The sequence below is a fragment of the Phasianus colchicus genome, chromosome 3 (genome assembly GCF_987193195.1).
Source record: "Phasianus colchicus chromosome 3, bPhaCol1.hap1.1, whole genome shotgun sequence".
Lineage (NCBI taxonomy): Eukaryota > Metazoa > Chordata > Aves > Galliformes > Phasianidae > Phasianus > Phasianus colchicus.
The window spans coordinates 92276836-92302442 of record NC_143438.1 but is presented as its reverse complement, the minus strand read 5'-3'; the positions used below and the strand labels follow the sequence as shown (position 1 = coordinate 92302442).

General features: G+C 40.1%; 1 protein-coding gene across 5 annotated transcripts in view; it reads left to right on the top strand.

The window, feature by feature from the left end:
• Positions 1–25607, top strand: part of TSNARE1 (t-SNARE domain containing 1) — a 469759-nt gene that overhangs the window by 205566 nt on the left and 238586 nt on the right. For all 5 annotated transcript variants that reach the window (XM_031591285.2, XM_090138068.1, XM_090138069.1 and 2 more), the window contains 3 exons: positions 1696–1786; positions 4686–4760; positions 7118–7174. In XM_031591285.2, coding sequence (XP_031447145.1) covers positions 1696–1786; positions 4686–4760; positions 7118–7174 — 223 coding nt within the window. The remainder of the gene's footprint in view (positions 1–1695; positions 1787–4685; positions 4761–7117; positions 7175–25607) is intronic.

Sequence of the window (25607 nt, the reverse complement as noted above, 5' to 3'; positions counted from 1 at the left end):
GTGGGGTTTTGCAGGAGCTCCATGTGCCCTCAGGATGCTGCTGCCCTTTGGTGTTTATTTGCTGAGTGGTAATTAAACATGTTCAACCTTTAACATACATCTGAATTACTGTTCTGCAGCTAAGAGATGTCACTGTCATGGTATGCCAACCTTTTCCTTGACTACTGGGTAGGTCCAATGCATAAAGTCAGTGTACTTTTATCCTAGAAGTTTTCCCACCTGTTCTGTCTGTGCAAAGAAGTTGATTTTGTGGATGAAAACATCTGAACTTTCTTGTGGTGAATGTTGCAATTCTTGGTCTGTCTACTCTGTCCCAGTGCTTACAGATAAGGCTCAATGTCTTTGTAGTTAAGTTGTGCTAGGTAAAGGCTGTGCTTGGGGCTGTGCTTGTTCTTCAAAGGAGATATGGAAAACATTGAAAGAAGTCTTGAAAGAGATAGTATCCGTCAGTTCTGTCAGAGCAGCAGGAGTCATAGAATCATTAAAGTTTGAGAAGACCTCTAAGATCATCTAGTCCAACCATCAACCCCCATCATGCCCACTAACCATCTCCCTCAGTGCTGTATCTACCCTTTTGTTGACAACCTTCAGCAACGGTGACTCCAGCACCTCTTTGAGCAGCCTGTTCCAGTGCCTCACCGATGGAAGAAGCTAAAAGGTTGAGACGTGCCCTATGTTTTCAGGACAGAAGGGTCCTAATGAGCCATCCTTTTTTTTAATCAAAGAGCTTCCATTCACTCTGCATCCTGCTGACTGAAAAAGAGTAGCTGACAAATGAGTTTTTCACTACAGCTATGACTTAAAGATGTCCTCTAAGGAAGAAAAAGATCATTTTCTTTAGGTGTTTTTTGAGCCTTTCCTGACTTTTTGATTGAAACATAATTGAAAGCCGCCCCTTTCTTCAAAAAAAGGTTTTGAAGCAAAAAAAAGAAAAAAAGAAAAAAAAAGTTTGAAGTTCTCTCTGGGGACGTTTAGAGGCTAAAAATACTCCATTGACCTTATGAAACTTGGGAACTACTGAGTTCAGCTAAATCCATATGGGCAGTGCTTACATCACTTTCCCCTACTTTGTTTGGTCCTGACCAGAGGTACCAGCGACCAGCTTACAAGACATATTGTAGTGGAATTCGAGGTGCAAAAGGGAATCATGACTCTCTTGGCTTGCTGCCTGCATGTTCTCAGATGTGCTTTGATATTCCACTGTGCGTTGACAGTGCTTCTTTGGAGCTAGTGTGTTACTAGCAGGGAGGTGACCTTTATAAGGAAATTTGTCCTGCTCAACATCTGTCTCTTTCTCTCCCCAGCAACCATAGTTTTCTGGACAAGCCATCAAACAACTTCCCCATCCCATTTCTCTTTTCTATATAACCTTTATGTTTATAATTTCAGTTGCAATACCAACCTTTTGTGATGGCCTGGCTACCTGCTAGATCCCTTCCCTCATTGACTTTGTAGGTCTACAGCCATTTTCCTTGTGCTTTTTGGAGAGGGATGTTTTGAGCAGCTCCTTGCTAGGAGTTCATACAGCCCTGTCTGTTGTTGCTACTCAGGACACAAGACTTGCATGGTCTACCGTGGTTCCATGTGATGTGTGTTGTGTTGTTTCAACTTCTCTGCAGTTTGATGAAGCTCTCTAAGTATCTCATTATGCAATTAGTTTCAATTGCATTTCACATCACCTCTCCTCTTCTGCAGGCACGCAACCCAGCAAGAGACTAATAAAACCATCACGACTAGCACCAAAGCCATCAAGCAGCTGTCTGAGGTTGTCAGAGGCTCATCCAGGGTATGTGTCATTCAAAATGCTATTGGGAGAGAATGCTGGGGCTTGTGGAGGGAGGAATAAAGAAAAAAAAAAAGTGGGTAGTGAATGCTTTAAAGCTGTTAAACCCCATGTCTTGTTACGACTTCTTCTACTGTTACACAATAAGCATGGCTTGTATTTCTGTTGGAAAAAGCTTTGGAACCCATTCTTCTCCCAAAACCTGGGTCATGTGGAATTGGAAAGCAATGATTTTATAAGAGAGATTTGCTCACACCTATCTTATGGTCTTATGCAGTTTGGATGAAAGTACAGAAATTATCCATCTCTACATGAGTTTGGAATTGATGAAATACTCAGTGCAGTAGATGAACTTGCTGCAGATGAATTTATAAATGTGCTCAGAAGTCCAGAAAGAACAGAGCAGCACAATGTTTGGATATGGCATTCATTCGAGGAAGGCAGTGGGGACAGATATTTACAGGCTATGGCCAGATCAGAGCCAAACTTTGAATTACAGTTTGCCCCACAGCAATCTCATCTGTTGTGTGGACACAGTGGTCTTCTGTCATCAGTCAGTTCAACTTGCATGAATATCTGTGTCAAAGGAGTAGGAGTGTCTTCTATTCCCTGATTCCAGTGGCAAGGAATGGACAATCAAATAATTTCTGACCTTTCCTCAAAGACTTTTAGACCCCATACATTCCTGTTTAATGTGACCTGAAGGGAGGAAAGCAACTTAATGTATGGAATCCTGGGGAGCAAACTCCAGGTGTGAGAGTTGAGAAGTTTCACCTTTATAGCAGGTGATTCAGCAAATAAGAATGAAGACATTTTCTCCTTCAGTATGCTGAGCAGTTATCTCTTATGTTCTTGATGGCAGGATCCATATATTTTCTGGGTCAGAAATTTACCCAGATTGGTGTTAATCCTTGCACGCTTCCTGCCCTTTTCCAAAATACTGTAATACAGTTCTATTCTCACCTTCCTTCTACCTGACAAAAACACAATTGAAGAAAATACAATTGAACTTTGTCCAAGTGCTTTTAACAGTCCAGATTTAAGTCACTTGCAAACAGGCACCTGAGAAAAGGATTAAAGAGTCAAATCACTCCTAAATGATTTTTCCATTTATTGGCATCAACCTTTTGCGGGCATCAGCCTCAGTGCTTGATGGTTATTAGCACATTTCTATGATGAATAGTGGGTTTCAAGACCTATATTTTTTTTTCCTTGCACACTTTGAAAATAATTGCATCAGACCTTGATGAAACAGAAGTTTTCTTCTTGGAGGTATAGAGATCTGGGCACCATTTTGTGACGTAAATTGGATCCAAAGGGAATTCAGGCAAGGTCATGTTAAAGCCAATTACAGTGTCATACAAAAACGTCAGTATTAGCCTTTGAAGTCAGTGTTATGTCCAGTGGAAACTGTCAGCAGAACAGCTTTTACTGTCACGTGGAGAAAAACTGCTAAGTTAAAGGGAGAATATTTAAGACCAGAAGGAAATCGACACATAAACAATTTTAGTAATATGAGGAATAAACTTGCCGCTCTCTACTGGCATCACCTAATAACTTTTTCTACTCCCTGGTCAATTCGTTTAACAGATTTTATTATTTTTAACTCTTCTTTTCCAACAGTTTGCAGTTCAAGTAATTAAACCTACAAATTTTGATATAAAGCCTGAAGCCCTTCTTCCTTATATAGAATTAATGATTGTGGTGGGTATCAACTGCTGCGTTGGCAAGTCCCTACTGGGGATCTTGGTAGCAGTTCAAACTTTCCTCCCATAAAATTTCTCACTTTGAAAATCATTCAATTAATTTAGAGCTTTATAATCAGACCTTCCCAACCCATTATTCTGTGTTTTGCTTTGTATGCAGCCATGGACAAAAAAAATAAATATCCTTTCCACCCCTTGTTTTCCAGCTGTAACGCACAGCCAGCAAGGTGCACAGTGGGAGTTTCTCTGACTTTCTTGAAGCTCCATGTGCTGCTGGAGCTATTGGAGTCAGGATGCCTGACTGAGCAAATTGATGGTATTTCAGGAGCAAAGATACTGATGTAAGGGGATCAGTGTGATACAAGGCAGGAGATTGATGTAAAATAGCACATGGTTATTTTAGGGCTTCCTTTTAAAGTAATCTCATAGGGCTTAAATAGAGAGGCCTATCTAGATTCCGTGTTTCTGTAGAATGAGTGCTGGACCATTAGATCAGCTCTCCAGGGTGTCTGTCTTGTCTTATTTTGCGTAAGTAACAAAGTTTATAGGCCTTTATTGGTAGAGTGGGAATAATGATATTTACCCAGTTCTAAAAATGGTTTTAAATCTTTGGATGATGAACTATAAGACTGGGAATATTCTTCTGTATGAAAATGCTTCCATTAAAAATTAAAGCTGTTTATCCTATCCCTTATAAAATACTTGCGTATTCTTAAGCGGTTGTCTGAATGTTGTGGTTTAACCCTGAAAGCAACTCAGCACCTCCTGGCCTTTTGCTTGCTTCCTTTCTCCCAGTGGGATTGGGGAGAGAATCAGAAAAAAAAAAAAAAAGAATTCATGGGTTGAGGTAAGAGCAATTTACTAAGAAAAGGAAGAAAGAAATAACGATAATGGTAATAATATATATACATATAATGTGTTTATGTATATTTATATTTACAAAACAAGTGATGCACGAAGCAACTGCTCCTCACCTGTCAACCAATACCAGTCATTGAGCAGTGCTGTCCCCTATCCAAAGCCCATGAGTTTACAGTTTCTTCACGTAAATCATATGGTGTGCAATATCCATTTGGCCAGTTTAGGTCAGCTGTCCTAGTACTGTCCCCTCTCAGCTCTTTGTGCTGATCCCCCCAAGAAAGAGTCAACTACTTGAATTAGCTCTTGCTAACCAGGTCTTTGTTCTCCCAACACAGCAAGAACGACTTCAGCTGGATAGGCTGAAGAACCAGCTGTCTGATGCCATCCAAAGATATGGAGCTGTGCAGAAGGTGAGGGGCTCTCTTGTTTTTACCTTTCAGTCTCTATATTTGGGAACACAGTAAGTGGGAGCTAACATGACTGCTAGGAGCATGGAACATCTCTGTACAGCTCATCTCATCTCTACAGCTGTCTCTCTTCATTGCAGAGAAGTTGGACTAGATGACCTTTGAAGGTCCCTTCCAACTCTGAAGCATCTGAAGGAGGGCTATGAAGATGGGGAAGGATCTGGAGGGCAAGTGTCACGGAATTAACTAGATCAGTTAATGCCCGTGACAGGGGGCAGTAGGCCCCTGCCTTCCCCACCCCCCGCCTGGGCCCACAAAATGGGAAGGTAGGGGGAAAAGGAAAAAAACAGCGGCAACAAACTATGGAGGTAAACTTATTTTACTAACTATGATATCGGAATGCAAAATAATACAATATAATACAATCTAATTGGAATTGAGACTAATAAATCAAACAAGATATGAGAGAGAGTTCCCGAGACCGAGTCAAACCTGAAAAAGCTTGGAACGGCTAGGAAAGCACCCTCCAGCACCCACTGCCAGGCAGTAAGAGACCGTCCCCCCCGGAAGGGTCAGATCCCGTGACTTCCGTAATGTATAGGGATAGGTACGTAGAGTTAGAGCATTAACACTTTAATTCCAGTACATGATGTTTTGATGTGGAATATTGAAAATCAAATAAAAAAAAAAACAAAACCATGACAGCAAGATAGATGAGGAGCAGCTGAGGTTCTTTTCTTTGTTCAGCCCAGAGCAGAGCAAGCTAAGGAGAACTCTCATGGTGGCCTGCAGCTTCCTCATGAGGGAGCTGTGTCAAGGGAGGGCCAGGTGGGTGTTCAGAAATGCACCAGAGGGTGGTGGGCATGGAACATTAAGCTTCCTACAGCAGTGGGCACAGCCCTGAGCTGCTGGAGTTCGAGGACACCACTCTTAGACATAGAGTTTGGATTTTAGGTGGTTCTCTATGGAGCCAGGAGTTGGACTTGGCTTCCTTGTGACTTGGGATAATCTGTGGTTCTGTAATTCTGTGCTGAGCAACAATGACAGAACAACAGAAAAGGAAAAAAACAAAACTGTGCCTTTGTCTATGTGATGGACATTCAGTGGTACCCCTGTCATGGCCATTACAAATTTGTTGTGTTTCTCCACTCAGTGGTAGAGCAAGAAGTGATTGAACAATGTCCCCTTCACCTTTGTTGCAAATAATGTACAGGCAACACTGCTATTCACCTTAATTGTTAGCTGGCTGTATGGCTCTGCTGTTCTCTATGTCTCTGTCAGAAGGTTTCCAAACACATCCTGTGGGTTGGATCTGTCAAGGAGATCAAGCTGTTTAATAAAACAAACAAATGCTGAACTCTAGATCTTCCATTTGCATCTTGCTCTTCCACTTTACCCTGGGGAGACTCTGCAGATTTGCTTTGCTTTTAAACACTGTAGTAACAATTTAAATTCACCATCCTTAAAACACTTCTCTCTCCTTTGCTGCTACCTGCATATAACAAATTTGAACATATATCTGGATTAATTGAATTCTGTAGAAATATAACCTACATGATCTCTCATTCTACTGTAGTGAATTTTATCCGTGCCCACAACACCTGGGAAGAATATACTGGAATTATACTGGAATAAAGAAATTTGGCTGGAAACAATTTCTCTTATTAGAACCATTCTGCTCTGATTGATTCTCCAATACTTGCTGGCTATGGTTTAAAAAATATTTTAATAAGTGCCTAAAATTGCTCTTCAACAGCATGTATATACTATAATATAATTTCATTATCTCTACAACTGCTAACTCTTCTTCTGGCCTATTCATAAACCAATTGTGGGGGCTTTAAATGAAATGATTTTATCCCATTAAATGAGAAGTTGAAAGGATTCAGGTAAAGGGTTCCAGCCCCATATATACACACCTTTTTTGTACTTTTTTAATATTCACGAGTATAATCCATCTGAATTGTATGTCTGCTTTTTATTTTTTTTTTATTTTTTAAACTGTCATCAATTCAGAAGTGACAAAATTAGCCTCTGCATTTTGTGAATGCCCAGTTGCGTCAGGAAACCAATCTGAGTGGTAAATTGCTACTTATTACATCCTAGCTGTCATTTCTTAAATACGCATTTCAGTTCTGATAACCTTGTTATTCTGGAAGCTTTGAAGACTTTTAATTCTGCAGGACCAAACTTTTCCATGTGGTTGTACTCCCTTTCTTTTTTAAATAATAAGATTTTTCTCTTTGTCTTTTATTCCTTAAGTAGTAGAAGAAATAATTCCCTATGACTTCTTCCCTAAGTATTTCGATTGTGTTTTCTCAACCATTTTCCTTCATTTTTTTTCTTCTTCCTTTTTACAGAAAATAGCAGAGAAATCCAAAGCTTTGCTTCCTACTGGGCAGAGAAGTAGCAAACAAGTAAGTTCATGTTTGTCTGTGTCTGTAACAGTACGTTGCTAAGAAAGTGCTATTTTCTATCCTGCTAACGATGCTGAGGAGCATGTTCCTCCCCCAAGACCTGCACTGAAGCCAGTGATGTGGTTTTCAAATAATAGTGTGTGACATCCTTGGAGGCGGAAGATACAGAACTGAGGAAGAAGAGATGTGTAAGACCTGTTTAATTATTCTCTTCTTTTCTGTTCCCATGGGACTGTTCTTCTTTCCGAGGGTTTTATCTGTTCTGTAATTTATCAAAGAACAGTTCTGTACACTCTTCCCCAGAAGCTGGTCTTCTAGGCTAAGTGAAATCCCACCCCAAGTGCAAGAAGTAGGTGAGAAGGTTTTTATCTGAGCTCTGTGCTTGATTTTAAGACGGATCACGAATCCTGTGTTCTTCACCTACACTACACTGTGGTTAGCAATTGTATGCATACACAAATACAACCTTTTTTCCTGCTTTTTACATATCTTAGGATGTTTGTCAATGAGCAAACGATAGATGTACTCAGAGAGCACTGTAATTCTAAGCATGTGTTTCGATGTATGTGTAGGTATGCATGCACATGTATGATAAAATATACATCTGTGTGCGTATTCAACAAGGATGTAAATAAGTGTTTGTGTAGATATGCTTGTATATACATACATATATATAAGAAATGAGAAGGGTTAGATACCAGGAAATCAGTTTGCTGTAGTGTGATTCCAGCAGATATTGAATTGGCCTTTCAGGTCTTGCACAGAGAGCAGCTTTTAGGTGCTTGAAAGTGGTAACATGGTACCAAACAGTAGAACTGCGTGCCTTATTTTGCTGATTATTTTTTATATTCTTGATACTCTTTCTTTGCTTTTTAAAAGGTGCAGTTAGCAGATTTCCTGCTTTTTGAATGAATCTTCATTTCCTATTTGGTCATACCCCGTGGTTTTCTATGTCTTCTTTAACATGTAGATGGGAAATGGTTGTAATATTATTCTTTTTGGTAAGGAAGGGTGATGATGTCACTGAAGGCTCTACCGTTAGGGCAAGTCAATGAACTAGAGCTTCAATATTACATAGATTTTAAGGCTAGAACAAACTCTGTGCAACTATATCTATCTATGCATGTCTCTGTTCATTGCAAGGGGGTTGGACTAGATGACTTTTAAAGGTCTCATCCAACTCAAACAATTCTGTGATTCTATGATTCTATGACTCAGTTGTGGTTTACATCAGACCTTGTTATCACTCGCTAGCTTTTAGGTGTTAGTGCCAATTAAACTAAGGCCTCTGTGTGCCAAAGTGCTAATGTATTCCTGTAGCTTTGTCAGGCATTTCCAATGGCACCTTTGGATTTGTTGATTTTCAGCTATGTATTTATAGAAACGTTATGCCTTATTTTCATCCACCAATTGATGATGAGTACTGGACATTAGAACTGTGTGTGATCACAAATAGCATATTCTTGAATTGTGGTCAAATCCCATGATTGTCAAACAGGCATCGATTTTGATGGTTAAGCTCAGAGATAAGGGGCTTTGTTTTCAGTAACTTAGCTGTGGTTTGTTTTCTTGTCATGTATATCAAAGTGCTGCTTGTGCTTTTAACCATCTTCATTAGACTACAGTCTGTCAGTGGAGTGGGGGGAGCAGGGGTGGGAACAGCTCTAGTCTCACCAAGGTTATCACATAGGGCCATGCCTGTTCCACATGATGGTGGACACTGGCAACAATTAACCAGTGCTCCTTGGATGAAGAGGACTAATTTTTACATAGCTGTTGTCTATCCCGGCACCTGGAGTAAATCTGAATGCAGTCAGTTTATTTGATACATTGAAAATGGTTGATGACTCCACAAAAAGCCTTCTGTGGGAATGAGTATTAACAGAGGGGAAAAAAAAAAAGAAAAAAAGATATTGAGTACAAATCCTGGAAGCAAATAATGGTGGGATTGAAAGTAAAGGAAGGCTGGAGGAAGAATAGGACAAACTCTTTTCCATTAAAATAGGTAGTAATCCTCCCCATTAGGAGACTGACTGTATTACTAAGAACTTGATGTCAGTCAGGCAGCATCAGTAGATGTGTTAAGCTTGCTCAGCTGCAGATTGGTTTTCCTTGTACCTGTCACTTGCAGGAGAATGCCAGCGTTTGGCTTTGGTGCATTATGAAAAAGTATGTTGTAATATCTCCTTGATGAGATGCTTCTGACTCAGAGGTGAGCTTATGCACTCATTCATGTCTGCTGGGCACGGACACTCTCACAGTATGGTTTGTGCATGTACCGTGCCTGAGAGCACATCCATTTTCATGCAGTTACACTTGCTTAGCTTGGAATCATGAGGTTTCATGCAAGCTGCTTGAAAAAGCTGATGGATAATTCTCATCCATTTCAGCTGGTTCCTATACATCCGCAGCTTTATTTGTATCTTATTTTCCTGCTCCTTCAAATACAAGAGTGAAATTGGATGTATGAAACATGCTGAAGGGAATGCAGTGCTGTGACTGTTTTACTTATTAGTATTTTTCTGCTTCAGATTGGTCAGACCGTGCAAAATTATAGTTCCCACAGCAGCTGTAACTTGACCACCATGTGCATATATTGCACCATTAAAGCTAACACCCTATACAGTAATGCAAAATACTACGTATGTTCAGGGCACCTGATTTATGGGTCTGGTGAGACTGTACAGTCAACTTGTTGACTTTGGTGCAGATCCGGTATTAATTCAAATACTGCTTACCTGCAGGTCTTTGTTCTATTTTCTGTATGCTGCATTTATTACATCAAATTATGAGAGAATTGAAGGACACTTGTTTTTTTCAGTGCATTCATGTTGTTCCTTTCTTCAGTGGTGGGTGGGAGAGATGTATTTGGTAACACAAACTCTAATAAGTTCCCTTTAGAGAGTAATTAGTTTCCAAAATCCATGTAATAGGTAGAAATTGGAAAGAGGAGCTGCAGAATGATTCTCCTGCCCATTGTGATTTGCTGTAAGAAATGTTTAATTGAGTTTACTTATTTATAAAAGCAAAGTAAAGGCATCGATCCAAAATTCCTTGAAGCCTGACGTTGTATAAATTCTTAATCAAATATATGTTGGTATGAATGTATTTGTGTTCAGGCCGATCAATGTAGTTCTGTAGCTGGGTTACATATTGAAAGACACAAATTTTTACAATGCTAAGTGATCGTTGTTGAAAGTGAATTGTGGTAAATAATTGAAAAAATCTCTTTGCCTTAAATCTGTTAAAGCCGTTTTAAATATTTACCAGGTGGCCAGAATGAGACCTCAGATGTCTCATTAAGAGAGCGCACAGAGGAATCCTGAAAAGCAGCAGTTCTGTTTCTCTGTGCGTGTGTGAGAAATGCTGATGTGGCATGCAGCAGAGTTAGTGGTGTATTTGGTGATATACCGACTCTGGGATGATTGCCTCCAGTTCCTGCCTGTGTATGGGGCACGTATGTCTTGAATCATAGAATCATAGAAAATCACAAGTTGGAAGGGACCCATAAGGATCATGGAGCCCTACTCCACCTTCTCCCACCGTGTAGATACACTTACATTCAAAGCATCCATTCCTGTTTCCATACAAAGAGTCCTCTGGAGAACAAGGGGGTGTTTTTTGCATCTGACCCCCAAGCAGTAATGCAGAACCCAGGGCAGCACAGTCAGATGTAGACGAGGTTGGGCAGCTGCATATCCTCTTGGGATGAGTCCATCCCACAGGGCAACAGTTGGGATAATAAATTGTGATAATGTTCTAACAGCACAGAACAGATTATCCATAATATTGAAGTAATAAACGACAGCCGGCAGAAAATCCATAGGCGGTTAAAGGAATCTTTCTTTTTAATTATTTTTTAATTACTTTTCATTTCACATCATCCCCTTCCCATTGAAAGAGGAATATGTTACTATGCCTGTGGTTGAAACAAGTTTAGGGACGTGGTTTAGTGGGTGTAGTGGTAATAGGATGAAGGTTGGACTTGATGATCCTAGTGATGTTTTCTAACCTCGATGATTCTGTGATTCTAAGTTTAAGTGATATTTAACCAAACATCAGACTGTACTGAAAAACTTGGGCTCCTAAGTACCTTTCTCTGGCAGTAGCTAGCTGGGATAACCCATGCTTTGCATTATTATTGCACCAGTGACATGTCTTCAGTCCACCTCCATCTTCTGTAGATCTTAACTGACCCCCCTATAGCTGTTTACGTTCTCATTTAATGAAGACATTTGAATTTCTCACCATTTGAATTTTATGACCAGTTCCCCACAAGAATCATAGAGTCATAGAATGCCTGGGTTGAAAAGGACCACAATGCTCATCTAGTTTCAACCCCCCTGCTATGTGCAGGGTCACCAACCAGCAGACCAGGCTGCCCAGAGCCACATCCAGCCTGGTCTTAAATGCCTCCAGGGATGGGGCATCCACAACCTCCTTGGGCAACTTGTTAACAGAACTGTGAGGGGAAGCAAAACTCTGCCTTAGCTGAGGAATGAGTTTAAAACTGAGACCACATCAAAAATCTGAACGGACTGTTTTTATTTTTTTATTTATTTATTTTTTAAGAGGAAACTTTCCTGGCAATTTTTAGAAATCAAAATTACAGTAATTCTCATAGTGTAATGGCACCACTCTTCATTTCCTGTCGCTCACGGGAAGAGAGAGATAATTACTGCTCTGGGACATGACAGTTGCCAAAAGAGTTGCCTTTGTCTTTTATTCCATAAGCCTACTTGACCCTGTGTTTCTTAGAAACAGAAAAAAAAATGGGTAATAAACCTCTATTTGCATTACAAGCTTCTTTCTCCTAACTGCCTCAATTTATTCATGCTTTAAATGGACTTCCTTCTCCCAGGAAGCATCCTTTCTCTTTCTTCCTGTGTTTATGAAGTTGTTCTTTTTATGTGGTTAGAGTAAAATTCTCATTTTGGGGCAGCAAGATCCAATCCTTGTGTTTATGGGAGAATAATTTCTTGGCAATAATATCTGCATAAACTGCATATGTGTATGTGTGTGTGTTTGTAATGACTGCAGTTACTTGGGCTGCTATTTTTACAGGGTCCTTATCATGGTAGACGCTGTATAAACTCAGCTATTGGATTGTGCCACCCTGAGGATCTCACAGAAGAAGCAAATGCCAGCAGGCTGTTTTGTATGATAATTAACAATGACTTCTTAATGCAGTAGGTCCTCTTTGTGCTGGAAGTCCAAAGCTCAGTCTGAAGCTGGCATCTGCTTTGGGGAGAGGTTGTGGAGTGTATTTTTCTGAAATGCAAAATTGAATTTTGCACAATCAAAGTAAGGCTTTCACCTCAACAAATGGAGCTTTTTATTTACTCATTTATTTTATTGACTCTAAAATCTTATCTTAGCACTCATCCCAGATCCTAATGTTCCAGTCTGGCTGGTCTATCTTAGGTAATCAAGCCTTAGCTTTGGTGATAATGTATTTTCCACGTGTGGTAGCTGTTCCTGTGTCTTTTCAAGGTCATTGTGTATGCAGCTACTTCTGTAAAAGGTGTTATTTCAGAAGCATCAACTTTGTTTTAAAAGTGTGTGCATCCATTAAAAGCCATATTCTCATCAGCCTACTACTCTGTTCCTAGGGTTGTCAATATGGAGCAGTTCAATCACTTCCCCTGCAATAAACAGAGACACCTACATTTACATCAGGTTCCTTAGAGCCCCGTCCAGCCTTTCCTTGGATGTTTCCAGTTCATTAAACATATATTCTAAGACTATGTATATATCTGTATTATATATATTTTCTGTCCTGCCTATATGGGTTCAGGGAAATAGATTCTGATGTAATAATGCAGTAAGTGGACTGAAATATATTAAAAACCAATTTTCTTTATATGGCCTCTGCGTTCCTAGTGCCAGTGGGCACTTTGTAGTGGTGCCAGTGGGCTTCATAGGCATATACTCAACTGACTAGCTCATAAACTCCTTTTCTGGTGTGTCAGGAATGCAACATCTTGTAACTGCAAGAATTAAATTGAAGAATCCTCCCTCCTTACTTGGAGTGAATGAACATTGCACAGCAGCCCCTGGGAAAGTGTCTGAGTTCTTCCTGCTTATTTTCAGGTATACCACTGTTGGGTGGAATAGTGGGAATGCTCAGTACTGTATGTAAAAAAGGAATAAGAAAACCTTCAAATCCCACTAAAAGGAGAACATTTGCAGAAAACTGGTTTTTCAATAGCACATAGCCCCTTATGTTATAAAAGGAGGAAAATAAGAAAAGACCAAATCCCCCCCAAGCTCCCATTTCCTTAATTGCCCAAACAACCTCAGCACTGTGGATTTTCCTTAGTGATCTGCTATCAAGCTCCTGTCATGGCATAAACCCGTGTTGCTTGCCAGCATCTGCTGATTTAGCTAAAAACTGCAGCTGCCTATGTCTGCACCTGACAAAGGAGTTTTGTATTCATTAACTGAGTTTTCCGTTTTGCTTTTTTGTTGTTGTTGCTTTGCTTGTTGTTGTTGCTTTGTCCTTTTTCAAACATTTTGAGTGAGAAAGGACAGAGCCTTTTATGTGGGCAGAAGGCAAAAACAGAGGAAGGGTTTCTTTGTACAAAAATACCAACGTTATTATCCCTCCATAGCCAGGGAAATCTCTGCAAATATTTTTTTTTTCTCACTGTTTGTGGCAGCTGCCTGTATAGTTGCAGTGTTTTTTCTTCCCAGGTTCTAAATTTCAAGGTTGTCGCAAATACCGATGTTGTCTTTCATGCAAAGTCAAGCTCTGTTTTTTTAGAGGGGATGGCCGTGCCCATAATGATGGCAAAAGCCTTTGTCATCTGTTACATCGTCTGGGCCAGGATCTTGAGGAGGGCTCCAGATTTCTTATGTGCTTTTTGTAGTTTGGGAAGTGCTTTGCTGCTGTTCCCAGCCAGCATTGTACATATCTGTATAGATGTAGGTGTAGATGTGGATATAGGTGTAGATTTATGTGTAGATTTAGATGTGGATGTAGGCGTACATGTAGATGTAGACATAGGCATAGGTGTAGATGTAGACGTACATGTAGACGTAGATAGAGACAGAGACATAGATGTATGTGTAGATTTAGTCGTAGATGTAGACATACATGTAGATGTAGACATAGGTGTAGGCATAGACATAGAAGTTGGTGTAGATATTTATACTTAAGTGTCTCTCTGCATTGAATACAGTGACCAGTGTAGCCATTCACCCTCATCAGAGAGCTCTATCCGTGCACAAAGCCTTTCTATGCAGTGAGGGTCACCTTTGGCAGCAGTGTGGCAGCTGTCCTAACAGAAGTGTAAGAGGAAAGCAAGTGCAGACCATGCTTCCAGAGCTGATGCAACATAGACTGGCTCTGTAGGACACATGGACCTACCTATGGTAGCATTATAATATTAAAAAATACATATATGTATCAGAGTCTCAGTTCAGAAAATGTTTAACTCCTGTATATCCTCCTTATAAAAAAAATATATTTTTTTTCCTGTGAAGAAACCTGATGAAGCATTAAGCAAGTGGCTTTGCCCATTCCAAGTGGAAGTCATTCCTTGCTGTTGTGATGGGGATGCTTGTACAACCTTGTGCATGCTCTCCACTTCAGCCCCACCTTGCAGAAATTGCATTGCAGTTGTCTGCATTGACTTCTGCCCTGGCAAAGATCACACAGTAACTGGAGAAATGAATGTGAAACCTTGCTCTGAAGTGAACATGGTGTTATTTAATACATTTTAAACCCCCTGTGGAGGTAGATTATTGAAAGGAAGGAAATTTTATTCTTCTAAACCCACTTTGATGACTGCATTTACCACATGATTAAATGTGAATGGCAATAGTATTTTCCAATGAAAATACGTATTTGAAAATAAGTTAACCCTTGATTTCACTAAGGTGAGTAATAATACTTAGTGTCCTTTCAAGGCTCCATTTGGTTTCTTTCCAAGATCTAAATAACCAATGTTGTAAGCTCCGTGTAATTCTAAGTTGTGTGACCCTCCTGGCTCCTACATAGAGGGCTCTGCTGTTATCATGACTGTAGTGCATAACACCTGTGAAATGCTGTTTGATTCTCCAACCCCCAAATCCATCTGACATGATACAGCAGCCTTTCTATAGCAGACTAATAGAATTCATCACAGCTATTCCTGATTTACTGCAACCACAAGACCAGGCTTATAATTTGGGTTCTTTGTCCTGTTATTTAGTTCTCAGCCCAGCTGAAAACTGTAACCCATGTCTGCGTTATTTTGCCAAACTAAATTCTCACTGATGTTTTATTATGGAGTTTCATCTTCACTTTTCACTTTGAGTATACCCCAGGATACTCAGATACCTTTGGAGTTCCATTCTAAAGCTGGGCATATACCAGAGAGGGGAGTTATATGTAGTTTCTTTATAAAGTGCACCAGCATCTTTGAGATAAGGGATGTGCAGCAGATGGTGTTTCAGATAGCTGTCTTTTAGCTGATAGCAATAGCCTGTGTGATAAATAAAATAAATGTGTGCGGATGAACACAGACAGTCATTCTCCCTTATAACTCAATCCAATTTAAGAAGGTGCTTGGGTAGCAGATAATTCCCTTAAGTTTAGGAGACTTCTCCAGCTGTATTGGACTGTCCCACCTCTGAAATGAGATGGTCCCAACATGTGCTGCAGGCAAAGCCTGCTGAAAATACCAAAGACATGCTCGTGCATGCACAGATGGGAATGAAAAGACTGAGCTTTGAGCATTGCTCATCACTGCTACTGTTAGGAGTAAATCAACGTTGTGTGGCTGGTACCTGCTTAGCATCACCCCTGGGATTCTTCCTGCTTATTATAAACAGTGGATGAATCCCAGAGGGAGCAATGCAGCCAAACTGGCACAGGGGATTCCCCTGGTGTTCAAACTGGCAATTTGTCATCACAACAGCGAGCTTTATCTGCAGGAAAGCACAGTAATGTGTTGAAGCATCCTATTCATTCATTATTAAAGCTGTGCTACTGTGCAGTTTACTAGAATGAGCATTAAGTGGGTGATCAAGCCTTGTGTCAAATGGGTTTGGTTAAAGAATGGTTTTTCTCTGTTTCCTAAGACATCAGTCACAGAATCACAGAATGTGCAGGGTTGGAAGGGACCTCAAGGATCATGAATCTCCAACCCCCCTGCCACATGCAGGGCCACCAATCATCCCACCTAATGCTAGACCAGGCTGCCCAGGGCCCCATCCAATCTGGCCTTGAACACCTTCAGGGATGGGGCATCCACAACCTCTCTGGATAGCCTGTTCCAGCACCTCACCACCCTCATAGTAAAAAAACTTCCCCCTGACATCCAACATAATCTCCCCTCCCTCAACTTAAAAGCATTTGCCCTCATCCTGCAGTTATCTACTCTTTTAAAAAGTTGATTCCCCTCCCCTCTTTAGGCACCCTTTAGGTATTGAAATGCTGCAATGAGGTCACCCCACAGCCATCTTTTCTCCAGGCTGAACAAGCCCAGCTCCCTCAGCCTGTCCTCATAGGGGAGGTGCTCCAGTCCCCTGATCATCTTTGTGGCCCTCCTCTGGACCCTTTCCAACAGCTCTCTGTCTTTCTTGTACTGGGGGCTCCAGCGGGACACAGTACTGCATATGGGGCCTCACAAGAGCAGAGTAGAGGGGGACAATCACCTCCCTGTCCCTGCTGGCCACCCCTCTTCTGATGGAAGTCACATCTCTTGTCACACTGTGCTCAACTGGAGGACTCATCTACCAAAGACAAAAGGGTAGAGCAGGGAGGGTTGTGTTTTCCCATGAGTCCTTCAAATATCTTACACAAATACAGTATTTCCAGTGGGGTAAAAATAAAAGTTTCTGATTATTTTTATTTATATGCATGTGGTGGATCGGAGTCTTACAGAAGACTGAGTTGGACTCAATAATCCTTGTGTGTTTCTTCCAACTCAGGATATTCTTCAAGTCTATGAGAACAGATTCATACTATGGTCAGCAATGAACTGGGCACAGAAAAAGCCTTTTCCAGGATTTGATGGGGTTTGGACAAGGGAAGCTGCAGATGCTGCACATTCCAGAGTGCCATCTGCTGGCACAGGATTTGCTTAATTGAATACAGGAGCCTTGTTTGATAGTGCTCAGATGAGTGCGGTGGTGGAGAAGGCTTGATGAACCATCACTGTTGTTGCTTAGCATCACTGAGACGAGGTAAAATCTGCATGGAGGTGGAGTGCATTAGGAGCCATGAGTGGTTATTGAATTAACAGGAGAGAGGGAGGCATGGTGACATGTCAGTGGGTGCAGAATGGAGGTGTGCTAATCTACAAATGTAACAGGTTCCAAATAATTTGAATTAACAAGAAACCTCAGCTCATCTGTGTGCATACAAACCAAAGGTGATACCAAATAGGGCTCATGGTGGTGGTTGTGTTCTGGACAACTGCCAGGCAGGCTTACTCTGGGAGAAAGGGTGGGCAGGAGTGGGGGTTTGGAGACGAGTAAAGGGAAGGATGCTGTAATATGCAATAGGGTGGAGAAGACCTTTTTTTTATTTTTATTTTTATTTTTATTTTTATTTTTATTTTTATTTTTATTTTTATTTTTATTTTTATTTTTATTTTTATTTTTATTTTTATTTTTATTTTTATTTTTATTTTTATTTTTATTTTTATTTTTATTTTTATTTTTATTTTTATTTTTATTTTTTAACAGGGAACCACATTTTTCTTTATTTAAAAATTTGCCCTACACTTTATTTAAAAATCTTATCCTACACGAACCCTTCTTCCTTTGAGATGCTTTTTTTTTTTGTTATCCTTGATGATATCATCACTATAAAACCTTTTTCTCCTTCTAATATATCTTCCAAGGAGGTTGTGGATGCCCCAACCCTGAATGCATTCAAGGCCAGGATGTGGCTCTGGGCAGCCTGGTCTGGTGGTTGGCAACCCTGCATGTATCAGGGGGGTTGAAACTAGATGATCATTTTGGTCCTTTTCATCCCAAGCCATTCTATGATTCCAAGCCTCCATGGCCAGGTGTAGAAGCCCAAGTTCATACAGAATCCCTTTAGTAACCCTTTGGTCCTCTTGGCTTCCTCCTGCCAGTTTTGCAAATTGAGGTATTTCGATTCTATAGAGGTAATAATCCATCTCTTTTTATTGAGAAGTCGGAGGAGAGATTAGGTCGTGCAGCAGTTTATACCACGCCCAGAAGATTGGGCTTCATCACTGTTCAAACATGAAGTGTTTGTTCTCAGATTTTCCTGTGACTTGGGTTATCCACTTTGTTTTTATTTTGCTTTGTTTTGTTTTGTTTTGCTATAGTTGTTTCTTTTATCTAAGATGCTTAGAAGGAGCAACCTGATCGAGCTGCAGGGGAGTTGGACTAGATGGCCTTTAAAGGTCCCTTCCTACTCAATTCTGTGATTCTCTGAAATGGAGACTGGTATGTCTGGAGGTGGATATTTTGGACCTGTAACAAGTATGAAGAATTTTCATGTTTCGTGGGATTTTTTTAAACACTGTTTAACACTGGAGTGCTAGGTACGGGACTGGGAGCAGATGTGACAAGTTAGGGTAAGTACTTCTCTGAAGTCCCTCAGTGAGTTTCAAAACTTCCACTTGTAAGAGTAGAGGAACTGGCCTATGGCATCTTCATGGCTTGGGGATTTGAGGAACATATCATTTTGTTTTCAGTAGGGTTGTGTTGCCATTAGCCCTGCCTACAGAGTTGGAAAGAAGGAAGAGGGAGTGAAAGTATTGTAGTAAGGGCCATCTCTTATGACTTCATAAAATTCATGTAATGATAGTAGGCATTGACAGGAAGGGGTTTTGCAGAAGGAGTGATGTTAGCATTGTTCCGTGCATTCCCTTGGATTTCTAATGAAGAACCAATGAATGAATGAGATATTTTGTATTTATCCAGCAGCTCTGAATTTAGCAGCTCTGAATTTCTTTTCTGATATCTTCTGTTAATTCCCAGGATCCCAGCAGGAAACAAGTCAATCTCCTTGTTCCCCAGCACAAATATTTGATCCTAAGGTTACTGATAAGCTGTAAATTAGCTTTCATATGTTCTGAATGCAAAGATATACATTAACTTCCTTACATACCCTGCCAAGTGGTTCTTCTGGGCAGCTCACTCCTCTGAGTATGGCAAAGATTACTTTGGCTTCATTGCAGGACAAGCAGTGAGAGAGGACCACTTGTCTGCAAAATCTTTTCCATCAGGAAAATTTCCTTGCACTGTGATTCACTCATACCATGTGTGGAGGAATTAAATTCTGGGTGAGAAGCATGAAGGAAACCCCACAGGAGAAGAAATGATTTGGCAGCTGATCTGTAAAGCTCTTTCAGCCACCTTTAAAGAAAATGCTGTGATGCCAGTATCAGTTTCATTACACATCTGGGCTTGACTCATCTGCTACAGTAAAAGAAGAAAGAAACCCAAAGAAATAATTAAAGTTCATTATTGCATGGATATGAAATAGCATTATTAAATATCTACCTCACATTTATTTATAACCCTTCTTCCTGTCAGAGCCTGACATGTTTCGCAAACACCACTGAATGATTATATATTCTTTGCCCAAAATACTGAAGATGTTGCTCTGTGATGATTTTATTCATCACTTGTTCAGTCAAAATTTATGTTCCTGCACAATCAGTACATCTCCTTGTGTAGGTACATTACTCATGAGACCTATGAGGCATAGTTAGAGCAAGTTGGGGTGGAAGTCCTTAAATTCCTTTTTGAGAATGTTGATATACTGTGAGGAGTGGCTCTGCCACTACATTTTGGGGTGAAACTGGAAGAGAATCCCACCATTGCCACTCCAGTGCAGTAGGCATGTCTTCATTATCAGGATACAGTCATGAAAGATGACACTTGATGAGGACTTCTCTTGGTAAATATATTGAATTGTTGGGTGGTACCTCATGGTCTGAGCACTGTAAAACTTTTGTGAACTCTGGGAAAATGTGGTATCCTAAAAAACTTAAGACCCATGTCAACATCCTTGAGAGACCACCTTAGGACATATCTCAAGAGCTTATCAAGTCAGCATCAGATTTATGCCCTTCCATTTGCCAAAGGAGACCAAAAAGAAGTTTAAGAAGTATAGATTGGATAGGTGGCTTTGATAAATTATTAGAGCTGTGTTTGAGCTAAGCAGTAGCAGATATGAAAGCATGGATGGTGGAAGGAAAAGGGAGAACTTGAACAGAAAAGCATTGTAAATCTGCCACCTTAAAAGCATTGAGCCAGATGTATGCTCCTTTACTGATGGGAAGTGTCACCTCCCTCCATAGGCAGTTTCCATGGTCCATAGAGCGCTTTGCATGGAGGAAGTTGGTGTACAACCTAATGATTTTGATAAATTACACAGTAATATTATGGACTTAGTCAGCTTCCACAACCTGGTGTGGAAAATATATGTTCAGCATTAACTGTCCCAAGAATTTCCTCTCTTGGTCTAAACTGAAATCAGCAGAAAGTTTATTGTTTACCTGGAAAGATTTTTCTGGTGATTTTCTTTTCTTCTCTTTTTTTTTTTCTTCTCTTTTACTAGAAGTCACCTGTGGTAAGAAAGTTTTCTTTCCAGAATGTAGGAAGATTATTATTAGGAGTGAGAAGATACTGTCTTGTCTATAAATGGGACTTGCTGGTGAAGCAGTGTGGACTTCAGTCTCCAGTAGTTGGCTCTGTAACTGAACAACAACAATAGACCCTATTTTACCTGAGTATGAGATTCCTACATTTTTGAAGCATCCCATATCTGCCTTTGACATCCTTTGAATTCGGTTCTACATTTTCTAAGCCCTCTGTCCCATCCTCCACCTTTCTGAGCAGATTCTGTTTCCTTAGATATTAGGAAAAGGTTCTTCACCAGAGAGTGGTGGGCATGGAACAGGCTCCCAAAAGGGATCAAGCACAGCCCTGATCTGCTGGAGTGCAAAGAACATTTGGAAAAAGCTCTCAGAAATAGCGTTTGAAATTTGAGTGGTTCTATATGGGAGTCAGGAGTTGGATTGTGTGATCCTTCTGTGTTCCTTCCAGTTTGGGATATTCATTGTTTCATTCACTCCTCACTTTTTGGCTGTCTCAGTGCCTCTCCTCGTCCCCCATCTCTTATTCATCCCATTCCCCTCTGTGAAAGTTTTGGCAAAAAAATTAAGAGCACTGAAGCCAATTCCCTGATGTGTCCCCCTTTTTATAGCGTGTGATACGATCAGTTGCATTTCTACTGTAACCATGCTATTAATGTTTAAATTGCACTTATTGACATAATGAAACCTATTCTGAGACTTACAGTATAAATATGTTCAAGGAACAGCTAGGAAAACAAGATAAGAGTATCTCAAAAGCCAGGGAATGCTTGCAGGGTGGAGAGTAATAGCGAACATTATGTATTTTGCTCATCAAGAATTTTTTCAACGAAAGCAGATTTTAAAAGTGTGGCAGTTCTCAACATATTAAATGTGTGGCTGTGAAGCAAATGGAGATTAGCTTGTGTAGTGACTCCTTTCTGTGTAGTAGCAAAGTGCTTCTGACTGATGCTTTAGTTTATAAAATTCCTCTCCTCTGCTTAGCCTGTGGAGGATAAAAGCGTTTTCTGCCTACATCACTGTCTTTTGTATTAGGAAGTTTGAAGAAAGCCTACAGTCCTCAATTGTGGATGATTTTCATGTCTTAATATATACTCATTTAGGGATTTTTTTCCTCTCTTGTTTCATTTCAGATGCCAGTGTGAATCTTCCCAACACATTAACTAAATGTGACAGTGAAGTCCTTTCTTCAGGTCTCTCACCATCTGATAGACTGATGTTTTTAAGGAGCTGAGCATGCCAGTATAGGCCTTATAAACTAAAACATTCATGGAATGGAAATGAAATAGGGTTGAACAGGGACTGAGAGTGTGAATGACCAAACATACTCCATTTTCCATTGATTCTTCTACATGGTAGTATTTTTGGAGAGAAGAATAGCAATCTTTATGACTCAAAAGCACAATTGTATGTCGTGATAAAAAGCAGCACGCTGAAGCAGAACCATCAGCTTCGGTCCACATGTTTAAAACAAATATTTAAGCCTGCTAAAGCTAAATAGAGGTGGTAAACAATGTTGAAGGAGTTGTCATGCTAAGAAAAAGTACTAATAAAATACTAACTGATACCCATGAGAATTTTGCCATAAACCTCACTAGAATTAAAATTCAGGCCTCGGTCATTAGATCCCAGGAATTATAAGTCTGTTTTCTTGCTGATACGTTTACATTTTTGTTGGTCAGGGCCTCTCCTTTGTAACATGAAAGCTCATCCTGGATCTTGAGAGAGAAAAAGGTGGATTTTGTGAGGAAGGCAACTTTAAAATAGCTGCTTCCCTGCTTCAGTACGTCCTTCTTGGGCCATATTGGGTACCCCTTGACTGATTTAAATTGACCTTCAGGCTTCTTCCCGGCTCTTGCATGTTCTGAGCTCTAAATCCTGAAGAATCGAAGACCTCTTGTCTGGCCTGAGTACATTTAGTGAATAATCTCTGCAACTGTTCTCTACACTCCATAATGTCTTCAAAAGTCACAGTATTGAGCAACTGCTTTCTCCTCTCTCTCAACCACCAGTTTGTTTCTAATGAAATATTTATTAAGAGAATGATATTTGCAGGCAGAGAAGAAGATAATTCATGCGAGCAATCAGCTCTGGGTTAACTGGAGAATGAAAATGTCTTGGACCGTAGCAAAAACTCATAATCAAAGGACTCCCCAGCTATCCATCAAACAATCAATTACTGTATCCATTAGACCCCTTTCACCACACATTAGAACAATTTACTAGACATGCTAATGTTCGGGTCATTGCTCCTTAAGGATGAGCACATAGCAGAGGCATCTATCAAAGTTTTGATGCTGCGTGATCTCATACAGTGCATATATATAGCTTAGATCACTTAATGTCCTCATGGTATCATTAAGTCTATTAAGGACTTCGTCTCTGAAGGGCTTGCTGGTTGCTTCAGATCTGAGCATCTTGAGGAAACAGTTGTTGTTCAGTATTTCACATGGTTCAACCTTCTCCGTGGTGAGACAGTCATTCTGTGTGAAACATGCATAAGCAAACCACACATCAGTAAAACAGTGATGGTTTTGACACTTCTTTATTACACTGTTCAGGTTAACTGCCAACATATTTTCTGCTCTTCAGTGTGCCATGCTGGTAAAGATATATATATATATGTATTTTTTTCTGGGAAGAGGGAATCCAGACAGGACATCACCCCAGAACTGTCTTGCTTTACTGTCCTCCTCCACTAGCAGATCAGTCTAGTGGGATCTTGAATCATGTGTTGGAAGAATCCATGTTAATATTTCCAGAAGGCAACTAGACTCCTACGGTAAGTGGAGAAAGATAAGACACTCCATGGATAATGTATGCACATCCTTCACCTTGGCATGTGAAGTGTAGGTCTCTAGCTCTGAGCCTGACATTTGAGGCTCCCTTTATAGTATACGATGCAATCTCATGCGTTAAGTAGCTGTCAATCTTTTTAATCTGAAGTGTAGGACTCTTATCTCCATTGACATTATTGACGGTGTCTCCACTGAATATAATGGGAGTCTTAATAAGGAGTTTGGAGGTCAGTACTTGCCAGATATGTAAAGCTTGGTAAGGTGGATTTCTCGAAGTTCAATTTGACTGATGAGTTCAGACATAGGTATATACTGTGTAAACATCTGAAATTGCTTTAAAAGGGATCTCACGTGCATGTCTGTACCTCTAGACCTGATCTGATGGCACAGGCTGGCAACTAGTTTCAAGTAACTCTATTAGCAGCATTTAGCTCCTTAGCTCCATTAGCAGTGTGTAGCTCCTTAGAAAGTCAGTGGAGAATAGGCAAAAAAAAAAAAAAAAAAAAAAAAAAAAAAGAGAGAAGAAAAAAAAAGAAGAAAGAGTATAGCCTCACTGAATTGAATTACCCACTTCACTATTTTGAGCAGATAAGAAACAGAAAGAAATGAGCTCATGATGTAGATGTTATGGCAGCAAAGGAGCATGGAGAAGTAATGGCATGAGAGAGAGCCCAACAGTGACCCCGTCCTGTCCCAGTCAGCTGGAGAGGGATAAGACTATTGCTGCCATTTGTGTTTGTGTGAGTGAGGATGTGTGTGTCAGTATATGTGTTATATACCCACGTGCATATGCCCACTGGAAATGCATGCTCACTCTTACTGCTGGCTTGTCCTTGAGGGCATGGAGCTGCCGAATATTGGCAGCAAGTAGTTATTTCACAAGGTATTATTAAGCTTGAAATGTAATCCAGTCATCAAAGCAAGAGCAGGAAGCTGTCTTCTTTCCACTGAGAAGATCCTATTCCAATGTGGTTTTGGAGACAGAGGTCTGTTTTGGGGAGTGAAATACGATTTTAATTCAGTGAGTATGTCCTGGCCTTGCAGAATCAGTTCACTTCTCCTTTATTACTCCAGGAATGGAAAGTATCCTGTATCCAGATTTGAGTCCTTTGAGACTAGGTTGAATAGTTAAGAAAATTACCGAGAGGCAACCAATTAACTAAAACCACAGGCGGCATTTTTCAGAGTAGACTTTAACATGCGACAAAATTCCTTCTGTGTTTGCATGAAAATTTCCAACAGACGTATTTTTATGGCACAAGCAATGAAATCTTCAAGCTAATGGCTTGGGAAGGGTATTGGCATATGCAGAAAGAATAAAAAAGAATACAAACAGGGCAAGTAAACTAACATGAGCCATAGACTATAAAGTATCGGAAAAGAAAATGAGGGAGAAGAATTAAGTGGTGTAGAAGAGAGCATCAAAAGAGATGTTGTTACAGTCTGTAAATGTTTTCAGGGTGAAAATACAGATGAAGTCTTGGTGAATTATTCATCCAGCTAAATCATAGAATTCAGAATGGCCTAATGTTAGGAAAGAAATGTGTGGGTTTAGTGGTAAAGCTAATGAAGTTGTGTTGATGGTTAATGCCCCCATCACTTTTGAAAGTGAATAGTACAGCTAAAACAAAAGTAAAATAAATAATAATAATGTTACAAGAAAATGGTAGAAATTATCTGAATATTTATCCGTAGCCTCTCTTGCCTTTGGAGGAGTTCAGACATTGTCCTGATGCTCACCAGAAAAATGCACGTATTCTTGGCTGTTTTGTGACGTGTTACATTCTGGAGTCACTGAGCTGAAAACCTTGCAGCATTTTTTATCTTAATCCTTTCCCTGAATGTTTTATTTTGCAAACATTTTAGGTAGCTTTTCAATCCTCATGAAAATCTTCATGTAGCCCATATGCTAATTGTGTGGTATGGGACCAAACGGCAGAGCTTAGGAAAGGTTAGCATCTCTGTAAACGTTTATCACAGAGACAGCATGAAGCACATGAGGGTAATAAAGCTGGCTTGCACTGAATTCCTCAGCTGGTATTTCCTATTTCTTTTCAC